The 13,217-nt window shown below is 33.0% G+C and overlaps 1 protein-coding gene across 1 annotated transcript in view; it reads right to left on the bottom strand.

Annotated features, from left to right (window-relative positions):
- Positions 1-13,217, bottom strand: part of LOC123537955 (titin-like) — a 402,126-nt gene that overhangs the window by 289,276 nt on the left and 99,633 nt on the right. The window contains exons 75-89 of the mRNA XM_053530681.1: positions 11,997-12,232; positions 11,431-11,574; positions 10,986-11,067; positions 10,381-10,561; positions 9,962-10,148; positions 9,424-9,507; positions 8,554-8,878; positions 6,744-6,942; positions 6,164-6,319; positions 5,480-5,645; positions 4,990-5,133; positions 4,354-4,545; positions 3,899-4,095; positions 3,112-3,241; positions 83-200 (exon numbers count right to left, since the gene is read on the bottom strand). Of these exons, the coding sequence (XP_053386656.1) occupies positions 83-200; positions 3,112-3,241; positions 3,899-4,095; positions 4,354-4,545; positions 4,990-5,133; positions 5,480-5,645; positions 6,164-6,319; positions 6,744-6,942; positions 8,554-8,878; positions 9,424-9,507; positions 9,962-10,148; positions 10,381-10,561; positions 10,986-11,067; positions 11,431-11,574; positions 11,997-12,232 (2,541 nt within the window). The remainder of the gene's footprint in view (positions 1-82; positions 201-3,111; positions 3,242-3,898; positions 4,096-4,353; positions 4,546-4,989; positions 5,134-5,479; positions 5,646-6,163; positions 6,320-6,743; positions 6,943-8,553; positions 8,879-9,423; positions 9,508-9,961; positions 10,149-10,380; positions 10,562-10,985; positions 11,068-11,430; positions 11,575-11,996; positions 12,233-13,217) is intronic.

The raw sequence follows: 13,217 nt of genomic DNA, 5'->3' as shown, positions 1-13,217 counted from the left end.
AACACACCAATGGTATACAGTCACAACTGTGAGTTACTGGCATAATTACATTAAGAATATTATTATGTATATGTATATTTACCTGGTAGTTTCTCCTGGCTGTATTTCACGTACTGCTGGTAAAGGTTTGACAAACTCTGGTGGCGATCGCTCTATAGTGGTCTTGTAACGTTCCTCCAAAAGTTTGGCTTGCTGGGCATCTATATTGTATACATACATCACCCAATTATTACATATAAAAGTTTAATATCTACACATTACACCAAAAATAAATTCATTATATCTAAATCAAGCATACTGAAAGCATCACTTTTCTTTGTACGCTGTGTAAAAGAAACTTTCATTTGCATTGTCCAAATACAAAGAGGCATATTTTTATGCCAGGAATATTTATCAAAGTTATGAAAGGATGAGCAAAATCTTATCTAAGCTTTCAAGCGATCAAAACACAGAAAGTAAAATAAAAATGGTTGGGAAACATCCATCCAACTGGCTGGAGTTAGGACTAGCACTCGAGCAAACCATGAAGAATTTTTTTTGGTAATTTTTTTTTCAATCAGAAACCTTTACTATCAAGAGGCTTTCAAAATATTCCATGCTGTATCTGTGAGTAAGATCTTTAGCAATCTTCTTCATTTCATACACAACTATTCTTAAAGGCCTAGATTCACTACTATATAAGTGTCCCCCCCCCCCCCCCCCCCCCAAATCCAATATACAACTCCCATCTTATCTGCTGCTTATCAGCGATTATGTAATAATTATCTGATTAGAGGCAATTAGCACAGCAGGCCCCAACATACCACTAAGATGTGTGATGAGTTTGAAAGATTAAATTTTCTTCAGTAATGTGATGATACTTTCCCAAAGTTATGTTGTCGTTTATAGTAAGTATTGATAATAACTGTTACTAACTTCATGCTAAATTGTAAAGAAATAATAGATTTAATAAACTATTATCTATTGCATACATATATCTACTTCAACAGCAAAATGGAAAGAAATTTTACATTTTATACTACAAATAGATAATTAAGATTACAAATAAATGTTCAAATAATATGAAACTAAACACTGCAAGTAAGGTGAATAACTTCCTGTATTCTTTAGTGCTGACACTTCATCTTTGTTTGTTGTGTGAAATTGATTGTTCCTACGTATTCACTGTAACGTCTCACTTTATTGAATATAGTTAATTAGTGGTTCCATCATACTTCCATTAATTAAACATTTTCAGTTGTTTACAAAAAGGAAAAAAAATTATTTCACTTTTTTTGTTGTTAAATTCCACATTTGTTTCAATAACAAAGATTATTTATATTATTATGCAGCTTTTGTATGAATGAACAATTTCTTCAGAATATACTCACAACTTGATTACGAGACATAATTAAAAAAATAAAATGTATATGTTTTTACTAAGTTTCTCCTGCTGTATTTCCACCTTAATTTGAAAATTAAGATTTCTTGAATTTATTTTGGATTATTGTGTTATGATCACACAATTTTTTACATTTAATACTAAATGACACAAAAATAATTATTAATTAAAAGTCTAACCATCACTTTTCTTGTATTTAAAAAAATTACATTGTTTCCATTACAAGACTATATAGATATACAATTTGAAGGTAGCACTACTACTCTCAAATAAACACGAAAGTAAAATATTAATGTGGAACCATATCCAATGGTCGATTAGCTACACCAGCAACCATGAGAATTTTGGTAAAATCAAAAACTTCCTATGGGCCCAGCTGTTCGTGATAAATTTTAGCCTTTTTTAACTAGTAACAAGATCGCAGTGGGCTTTCATTTATAGCCTTAAATTGTGCAATTCTACAAACTTTTTATATCAGAAATATAAAATTTAGCATACAGACTTTATCCTTACCTTACTGTGACCTAGACCATCTTGCGAAACATGCATATTTATCATCTCTGGCTGTCTGATATCCAAACAGGTAACATAACATCAACACAAACCATGCCATACTCCCTCCGTTAAACAACCTATACTGCCTGTTTGTCAATTCTCAAAACATGCATGTTCAAAACATAATGCAAAACATGTGTACACAAATCATACATAAAAACTAGGTTAGTTCACGCTGTAAAGAGTTATTTTTAAACATACAAGGTAATATTAAATGTTAGTATAATTACACAAATATAAGTTAGTAATTTTATTACGTAATTTCCACACTAGCTAAAAATTTGTCATATACATTTTCACTTCAAAGGCTGCAAGCAAATCTGACCTGGAAAGAGCTTTCTACACTTTTCAGATTATATTGCATGCAACCATTGAAACAAACGTCAAAACATGTTATTTGAAAGAAGCTGCAACTTTGTGTAAAATAACTTCAGATTACACCACTGCAGATTCTTCCAAGCAATTTTCTCATTTACTGTATATATCATTACAGCAATTAAAATGATATAGTTATATTATTTCTAACAATATACTGAAACCAGATTTCATATTAATAATATCAAATTATCCTATAACAGGTAATTCTAAATTATCTTACACGTGTAAACTCCTTTTCATAAAACAATATGATTACCATAAAAATGAGCTTACATGCAAATTATTACTTAACACGTTTACTTTTATAAATGGATTAAATTACCTTTAAAAGTTCTTTTTCTTCAAATTCAAATCACTTCATATACACAACACATGTTAATAATTTAATATACAAATGGAAATAAAACCATAACTTATAGAGTGGGTGGGGTATTCTTTGATAGCATGCTCCCGAGGCTGTTCCTCTGAAATATAGAACTTTCACAACACACACATTTATATCATTTCTTTTGAAAATAATAAGAGTAAGTCACATGCTTTAAATAAGGGAAATCATTTAATATCAGTTAGTATTTAAGTAAATTATTGCATTTTCTTGTCTTCAAAATGGGGTGTTATTTTACTGGGAATTTTCATGCTTGTTTCAATTCAAATATTTTTGGCATTCCTCTGACCATGCTGTATGTATATTCTAAGACATTGCACCTACCTTTCTTGTAGACTGGACATCGTAACATCACTTTGAGCTAAATGTAACATCATTATAATTGCTGTGACAATATTGCGACATCACTTACCTTGGACGTAAAGTTCAGCTGAACATTCAGTCATGCCGAGTTTGTTCTTCAGTCTACAGGTGATCAAACCAGAATCTTCTGGGAAAGCCTGTTTTATTGTCAATGTTGTTGATGTTCTTGTTGTCACAATCTAAAATTGTCAAGGACAGAGGGTACATGTCTTCTGTAAAACTTTTCATACCACTGTCAAGAACAGACATTTGGTACATGCCTATTGCACTACTTGTCAAAATCTAAAATTGTCATGGACTGGTGACATAGGTCTTTTGTAAAGCTTGTCCTAAATTTCAATGAATTAATTTGTTTGTTTAGAATGGTTGTTCAGCGGCATTTTCTAGCAGTATTTGGGAAAAGTAACAGTTCACCTAGCCAGTGTTCCAAGGTTTTATATCGGTGATGACTTGTTCTCAACAGGTAACCAATATTTAAAAAAAAAAAATTCTGAGTTGGAAAATGAATTCATTTAGCCATATTGCCTTCTATTAAATAATAATGGAGAACACTTGCCTTCTATGAGGTTCAACCTACACAAATGACAGCTGTGGACTTTTTCTTGACTTAAATGATTATTAAAAAAAAATATGCCTTTTATTTATTTTTTGTATTTTGAAGGAAAAAAAAACAAAGTTGAGATCCTATAAAATATAATACTGACCATCTTAAGTTCAACAAGAACTGAGAGATAAAATTATTTATCATAAAATCTGAGAAAAGAATTTTTAGAGGTAAAATTACTATTCTCTCAACAAAATCTGAGAATTTATTTTAAATATATCAGTAAACTGACCTTGATATCTCTAGTCTCCTGTAAAACCTGTAGAGCATTTCTGAGCCATGTGACTTGTGGCTGAGGTTCTCCACTGTACTCGGCTACAAATTTAGCCGGGCTGCCCTCTACAACCAGGGTGTTAGTGATTGGCTTTATAATCTGTGGCGGCTGCTCTTGTGACTTGGGTGAAACTTGTTCTGGTTCACTTTCCAAACCTTAACAAAGAAGCCATTTTGTTTTTTTCATACAGATTTATAAGAAAACAGAACTGGAAACAACAGTTAAAATATTTCTCAAGATCAACTTACTAATGTACGACTGTGGAAGAATTAACAGAATAACAAAGTTTCTATTAAATCAAAAAACTTTTTGATAATTTTTGCCATATCAACAATATCATATTAAACATATTTCTTTATATTTCAGCACACAACATCAAGAGTATCTTATTGTCAACAAAGAAAAAGATATACCATGAACTTTGAGATGACAAGTTACTGTAGTTTCGCCAGCCTTGTTCCTGGCCACACATTTGTAAGTTCCAGTGTCCTCAGGGAAAGCCTCAAGGATACTGAGACTATGTACGCCATCTGGTGTCGACTCCATATGGAAGTACTTGGACGGCTTCACAATCTGGTTGTTTCTGTACCAAGTCACAACTGGAGCTGTTTGAGACAAAACAGAATTTTTGTCAAGAATACAGTTGTATTGAACAAGGACAAATATTGTACATGACTTTGTGATCATTTAAAATTTAATTATTTAGGTATATTGCTGGTGTGGGGATGTGTAAGCTGCAGAGATGATCAAATTTGGCCAGTATTCAGCTTAAATGTCAACCCAATTTTAAGAATAAACTTTTAAAACATCACACATCTTTTAGTACAATGTGAAACTAATGTCTTAGCAAGATATTTGATTTTAAATATTTTACACTGTTTAAACATACATATATTAACAATTCAAAACACTGAAAAGCTATATTACTTTGAACAGCTTAATAACTAATAGAAGTTTTCAAATAAAACATAGTTCAAAGTCGATATGAAGTGACAGGATTACAATATTGTATTCTAGTTTACATAGATAGACAGAAAGCAAGAACTTACGAGGAGATCCTCGGATCCTGCATGTGAAGGTCACAGGTTCTCCTTCATCTGTGACAAGGCTCTGTGGCTCCTGGATACATTGTGGTGGGCTCACTTTGGGCTCGATCTCCTGGGGCTCCATGGGCTCTGGTGACTGTATGGGCACTGAAATATTCAGATGTATTCATTTACATATACTTCTTGGTCCAACATAGACGATTCTATCTTGAACTAGTTTAAACAAGACAAGACAGAGCAGTTTGCACTTGTTTTGTGTGGCATTTATTTAGGAATTTGATCAAAAGTTACAATACAAGCATAGTTTACGTACAGCATTGGCAGTTTAAAGAGATGAAAAGCAAAATTTAAGAATTTTCATCTTTCAAGAACAGCATTCAAAGTTTCAGAAAAAGCAAGTAATTGACAAACTGTTGTGGCACATTCAGAGAAATCTGAGACTAAGTAACCAAAACTCTTTCTTATTTTTCATTTCTTTTTCCTCCCATCTTACCTTCCACACAAAGTCTGGCTGTGCAGGTTGCCTTGCCAACATTGTTAATGGCAACACAAGCATAGTCCCCTGCGTCTTCAGGTTTTACTTCATAAATCAACATAGTGTAATTGTCATCTTCGTGAATGAATTTCATCCTTGGACTATCATCCATTGGTTTTCCGTCCTGTTTAATGGAAATAACACTTTCAGTAAAATACAACAGTCTTATCAAACTGTAAAATCAGGTACTTCTGTAACATTAAAAGTTGGCTATTCTTACATTAAAATCTGTTCACAGGTTAGAAAATTTGCTATATTTAGCCAAATTGTGACTAATTATTGCAATAACAGCATGTTCCCAAGAATATGTTTTCACAAATTATCTGAAAGTATTATGAAGCTCCACTTTTAAAACAAAAAAATTAATGTACCCTAAAATACTTTAAGAGCAGCAGTTTGATTTATTCAGAGTCATATCAAATCTTACAAAAAGAAATATTTTTGCACGATACTGTAAAAATCCACTAAACTGGAATCACTGAAAAGCAAGCCCCCAACTCTCTCTAAACTGAACAACTGTTTCGGTCCCAAATAAGTTCTCTCTAATGAAAATAAACCCCTCAGAACTGAACTTTACATTTCGTTCTGAGACTGTTCAGTTTAGAGAGTTCCACTGTGTATTTGTTTTATTGACAAGATTACCTTCTCCCAGTGAACTTTTGGTTTAGGATTTCCAGTGACATTACAGTCAAATGTCGCCGGTTCTCCTTCAACAGCTTGGCTGTCACGGATGAGGTTACGGAACTCTGGAGGTATGTCTTTGGTCGGCTCTTCTTCTTCAACGACGGTCAACTTGGCCTGAAATATTGTACACATAGTTAAATATCATAATGCAAGTTAAAGCTTGAAATGTTCTTCACAAATGAAAAATTCAAAACAAAATCTGAAAGTATGCCATTCTACTTTTAAAATTATCAAAATCGATGGTCTCATAAAACAAGACATGTTTGGTGGGCAAATCCATAAATATGTTGAGTAGAATCTAGATGTAGAGTATAAGATTGGAAAATAAATACCGGTTCCTACATTGGGTTATCATTATGGCTTCTTGTATTTTTCATAGGGCCGTACTTAATAACTTCTATTCTTATGGAATAAATCAAAAGTTTGTGACTTGATAAGTAAAATGGAATAGTAGTAGTTAGTATTACAAACTTCTATCAATTATATATCATATAATGGGTTAATCACAAAATAAATGTCAAAAATTGTCATTTTATACCTTGCACTGTACCATGCCATACATGTTGTACGCTTTAACTGTGAACAGACCAGTGTCTTCTGGGAACACTTCTGGTATAGACAATTTGCTTGTTGTCTCCGTGGTTACGATCTGGAAGTCATGTGATGGACGGATCTCAAAGCTGTCTCGGTACCATGTAATCAAAGGTGGTGGATAACCCTTGAAGTGGACCTCCATCCTACAGGAAAGAATAGATAACATTTATGAGATATCCTTTTTCTAAATAATGTACAGTTGAAATATGAGTGTATTAAAGTCTCATATAGCTAATCTTGTTTGTAACAAGCTATTTGATTTTCTGATTTTCAATATAATGTCTATGGTTACATCATTATCAAGGTATGATGCTTCAAGCTACATTAATTGTGCTGTAATTTAAACTTTTTGACAGTGTATGCATTCACAGTTAAACTTATTTGTGAAACATAGAACTTATCCCCAATGCCTATCATCTATAAGTCTTTAACATTCCTCTAAATTTGATCATACATACAACTTTAGTTTTAATACATAATGAATAAAGAAAACATGGCTGACAGATAACTATCTCACATGGATTAATATACTGTGAGACCATTAATGTTAATGGGGAATCAATTTTAGTGGATTTCAAGGTTGAACCAATCCATGACATTTAATCCCAAGGAACCAGTAAATTTAGCCATTTTTACTTGCACCCAAATTCTGTGTCCACAAAATTAACTGATTTCACAGAATATCAATTTTAAACAGCTAAACTCAAGTTCATGTTTGGTTTAATGTCAACTTCCTTGAAATATGGTAGCATAAAAAGGTATTTTCATGAAATCATGTGACATTTTTAAAATTTTCAAAGAAAGAAGATAAGTTAGTCAAAAAGGCAGCGCTATGAATAACAGAACATTTCATACACTTTGAATATTGACCTAAATCTTTTATTCATTACTAAAAGTAAGAGTACAGTCAAACCCGTATAAACAGACCATGTTTGGGAACACCCCTAAAATGTTGTTATTTGTTCTAGGTGCTAAGGTAAAATATATTAGAAATCTTCAAAATTGGAAATTTGGACTTTTAAGCCAAGTGAGCTCCGTTCTCAAAACATTGAGGTCTTAAACACAGGTTTGTCTGTACATTGAGTAAAATTGGGCACGAACCAAACACCTTTGTTTAAATTTCAAGTAAAAGCATGAAGAAGAAAAATGGGAGTCAACTCTATCTAAGGGGTTAGAAAAATGAGTCTTAAAACAGTCTCTACAACCTTATTTCTAGTTAATAGCAGATAACTGACTATAATGACAAAAACTACTACTATCTATGAAGATGAAAATACATCAAATAATAAACTGTTATGTAGATAAAATATCAGTATTTCAAGGAAAAATTGTATAAATATTTAAAAAATGGCAAATTTTCTAGCACTCACTCAACAGATCTGGATAACAAAAATAAATAAGAAACAAAATGAACATACACAAATCAACACAATTTTTTTCCCAAAAATTCAGAATAAACATGTCATCTCATTATTTTTGTTAGCAATGTCCTTTAATCAACTTCTGAATATCAGTCACGTTCTAAGTTCAACTACATAATAGCAGACAAAAATGACAGTGAACAGGATTGTCGTTGACCAAAATATTACACAGAATGTACTATCACAGAGAACTAACATGCAACCACAAATCTACTATTTTCATTGTCCTAAAAATAATAAATATTAAACAAAAAGTGACCAGTAATCTTCCTGAAATTAAAACCTCTGAAAGCTGCTAAAAATGTAACAATTATTTAACCAAGTAACACTTACTGTACTGGTTTTCCTTCAGTAATACGAGCTGGTCTAAGTGGTTTGGTAAACACAGGTGGTTCCCTACGCTCAAGTAGAACTTGCTGCTCAGACACCACTGGTTCCCCTTTCTTGGGTTCAGCAGCCTCTGGAATGATGGGTACCATCCTGGCCTGCTGAATCTCAAGTTGAATTTCCGGTCTGTCGGGACGTACAACACGAGCTGGCATTTCACGCTCTTCTGGTTGTTTGACCGGTCGTAATTCTCGGTGTGTTGTAATATATTGCTGTTCTGTAATGATAGTTTCTCTGTCTGTCTTGGTAATAGTTATCTCCTTGTCACCAACTGTAATACAAAACATACCTTCTTTTATCAAACATGTAAAACAGAATTTTAAAATATTCCCTCCTCCAAGAACTAAGTCTACTTTACCACCTAGTATCAGGCAGCAGACCAGTAATGACACACAGCAATGTCCATGTGATCAGGTAATGTTGTGAAACAATTAGGCATTTAAACAATTCATATGTAAACTGGCTCAACACTCATATAACTCTCTGTAAAAACTATATATAATTTACCTACTCTCATTTTGGTTCATTACCTTAAAAGCAGCTGGTGTTAGATAATGTCAGCATAAACTTTGTCAATGCCTCTTAATTTTCGTTAGAAACTACCTTTCAACAAATATTTTTGTTTCACTTTTTTTTTAAACTCAGATGTATGTTTTCTCAAGTCTTACATATCTGTTATTCTTTATAATACCATCCAGTCAGTTATAGTAATCAACTGTTTGAAAGTTTGACATTTTGAAAGCAATAAAATACTATATTTAGCAACCAATCACAACAGCTCTAACAAAAGAAATCAAGTCACACCTCTTGACCTACCTTTCTCAATCTGTTTGTACTCGCTGACCTGTGGTCTGCGTAACTCAATCTTCTGTCTCCTGTCAAGCTCTATTTGAAGATCTCCTGTAACAGAAAGTACAGCAAATTCAAGTTTTAAATTTGTCAGTTTTAAAATGATTTTCAGTGACCCTGAAAAACCTTCTCACCTTAAGTTTTCTTAAATTATCTTACTTGAACTTGCACGTAGAGAGTCTTAAAGACAGAAGTTCAGTGTTGTTTAATTTTCTGGTCCTTTGGGATCATGGAGTCAATTCAATAGATGTGTAATAGAGTTCCACTTAAGCTGGTGCTAGGGGGCGTGAGAGGTGTTGCACATTTTATCACCTCTCATGAACAGACTCAATCAAACCGAGTCTGCTATTATTCTTTTTGGTTGCATTCTATGCTTCCAAGGGATCTTTTTACAGATTTTATTCTGAATACTAATAATTATCGAAATTTACATTACTGAAAATCATTTATAGAAGAAAGAATTTATATAATGACCATATTTTTTTTTTATTCAACCTTTCCCTACCTTTTGGAGCTTGTCTCAGTTTGGATCTCCAGTCGTCATGAGGTAGAACGTTAAGTGAGGTAGATGCCTCAGCCTCTCCTTCACAGTTACGTGCAACAACACGTACTTGACCTATATCTGTGTCACGTGCTCGAGGTATCTCCAGGTAATGCATCATGCCGTCATATGTAACCTTGTATCTGGTGCCCTGTATTGAACAAATATTAAAAGTGAAATTGTTATGTAAAGGACTATCATAGTATTCAAGCATGCAGTGGAAATAATATTCTGGAAATAAAGGCACCTACAGCTTTGATTTGAACATGAAAACAGAAAACAGTGAATTCTGTTACTTAGACATTTAAAATACTGCTATTAAAACATACATAAAGCCATGAAGTTCAAAATATATTTTCCAATTTAATGATAGGAGTACTTACACTGACAATGAGGCAACCATTGACGAACCAGTTGACTCGGGGTCGTGGGTATCCACTGACCTTTACCAGGAATTTGGCTGGGAAGCCTTCTTGAACCTCTACAGGTTCAGGTTTCAGGTCAATGCTTGGTGGGCTCTTCATCTTGGGTGCTTCAATATCCTGCTCTTCTAAATGGGTGTGGCTAAATAAAGGAAAATTACATAAATCAGTACATGACAAAATTTCAAAACTTTCTCTACACTGTGAAACTGTTTAATTTGTTGCTATTAAAGTTTGTGGCTACAACTGGACCAGTGGTTTCCAGCTGATGTGAATTCTACATTTTAGATTTAGATATACATGGGAATTCTTTTGTTCATTCGGTTTTCTTTCACAGATTGGTGCAACTTGAAATCCATGAAATTTAGTCCCTTCCTTAATTTTACTGCATAAGACTAATCAAATATTAGAACAGAAAAGCGTTTAAAAGCTGCTATCATTTTCTAAACTGCTTTGATGGTAATGAAAAAGAATTCTCATATTGCTGAATATATGTGGAAATTCAATAATTCAACACATTTACTTTCAAAAAGTATTTGACCTTGAAAATAAAACAATATACATACCCTCTCCAGACCTCCTCCATTTCTTGCAGGCGTATTGCACCTTCCCCAGGCAACTGTGTGTCCATGATGATAGATCTACGACCTGTGTTAAACAGAGGAGTTTTCTTTAAAACATGAGATACACTGTTGTATCGTTATATTTCATTGGCATGAAATTTTATGTATTTGACCCAATTGGGTATTTTGTAGGAGAAAGAACTTGTGAATGTCAGCTTTAGAACATAAAATGAGTGGGAATTTTCCTTATTTGCCACGAAAATTAGTCCTCAATGAAAAATAATGAATTATACTAAACACAGATATGTAGATACTAATACATAAATATGAAATATTTTTTTAACAATTATTATTTTTTGTTATCTAAACTTATTTTTAACAATCTAAACTCAAAATCCAAAACTGAACACCATACATTTGCCTTTTCAACATTGTAAATTTAACATACCTCTACATATGACTTCACTAGATGTTTCTGTAGTACCGTACATGTTGGTGGCCCTACATGTATATACACCAGAATCCTCTGGGTACATGTATAATATGTCCAGGGAGACAAATCCAAACTCATGACTTGGCTTGTATCTGTGGCCTGGAAATCAATCAAAATCAAAACAAATGCTAACAAGAACTAATTTTAGTTTTATGCTATCTAAACTTATCAATAAAGCTGCTCTCAGTAAATGAAAGATAATAAGTAAACTGGAGGTAAAGTGGAAATGTTTGGAACATGTGAAAAGGTTCTGATGTAGACAAGGTCCCATACCATTTTTACAGCAAAAATTAAATGAAGAATCAGTTTTGTGTCAGTTATATTTAAACTATATACCTTAGTCTCATAATTAATGATTCTACAAGTCAATACACATATGGAACATCACTTAACGAGACAGGTACTTTTAGACAAACAATTTGCAAAACAATAGACTTTTTAAAATGAAAGCTATCAAACTTAGGGCCATTATAACAGAACACTGATGCAATTTCTGTTAACACATGAGTGGAGTTTCCTACCATACTGCAATGGTTGTCCATCCTTGAACCATTCCACATTCATGTGGGGGTCGCCAATGGGCACCAGTTTACACTCGAAGTGGATTGGTTCATTTTCTTTCAGGTGGATCATACTCTTTATCTCAGTCTTGAACCTTGGTGGCAACTGTTTCGATTTATGGTACAGATCCTCGGGAGCTGGTGCCTCACCCTCACGTCTGATATACTCACGCACGGCACTTTCATGGTCAACGTCCCTGTAAAATATTCCATTCAGATGAAAATGCTGCCAGAATTTTTTTCTACAGACAAAAAGCTGTTGATTTTTTAATGGGTCACAGATTCACCAAGAACATAAAAAATGGCAAAACCTAATTAAAAACAAAAAATTACATAAAATTTTGAAAGAGTGAAGGATAATGCATTACTGAAAAGATTAATTTATGGAAAATCATGAATTCTTAACAGTCAATTGTTTATAATTAAATCCTTAAACTGTAAAACTGAACTCATGACAATTCTATTGAAGCCTGTTGCTGTAAGTAAAGATCTACTTATCTTTTATCCCAATATTTTTCTACTGATTACAAAATGGTAGGATAATTGAAATGCTATATGTAGGGAGAAAGAAAGCTGATTTAAAGCAAGCTTAAATATAGTGGAGTGTTGCAAGGTGAAGGGCAAAGGTCATGGTTATATATGTCAAAGGTGAAATAGTGCAAGGTCAAATCTAGAGGTAAATGTCAAGTGACGGTCAAACATGAAAATATATTCATATATAAATAGTGCTTACACTATAAAAACAAGTACGTGTATAAAATCATACAGCAGAATAATATGAAGGTAAGAATGGATAGAATCACTCCATATTGAATCATCCGTGAAGAAAATGGTCATTAAACCAACAAAAAACACTTATATATTTCAAACAGGTAAAAATGTTCAAAATGTGCAATTTTTTTTAAGAACAATATATTCAAGGTCAAAGGACAAGGTCGAACAGGCTACACAATGTGAACTTTGACCTTCTGTCCTCAGAATCTATTACAATCCTTGGAACTGGTGGCAAATATGGAGGCACGTATTTTCTCGGCCTACAAATGTAATAAAATATTTCTGAACCTTTAAAACGCTAAAATAAATGCTTAATTGGCCAGTAAGTTAGATTTTGATAGCATTAATTTTTCTTTCACATAAATATTGTAAGAAATTAATGTCTGTTATATCCAGCATCTCTGAAAA

Source organism: Mercenaria mercenaria, chromosome 18, assembly GCF_021730395.1.
Source record: "Mercenaria mercenaria strain notata chromosome 18, MADL_Memer_1, whole genome shotgun sequence".
Taxonomy (NCBI): Eukaryota; Metazoa; Mollusca; class Bivalvia; order Venerida; family Veneridae; genus Mercenaria; species Mercenaria mercenaria.
This window is presented reverse-complemented; position numbering and strand designations above follow the sequence as displayed.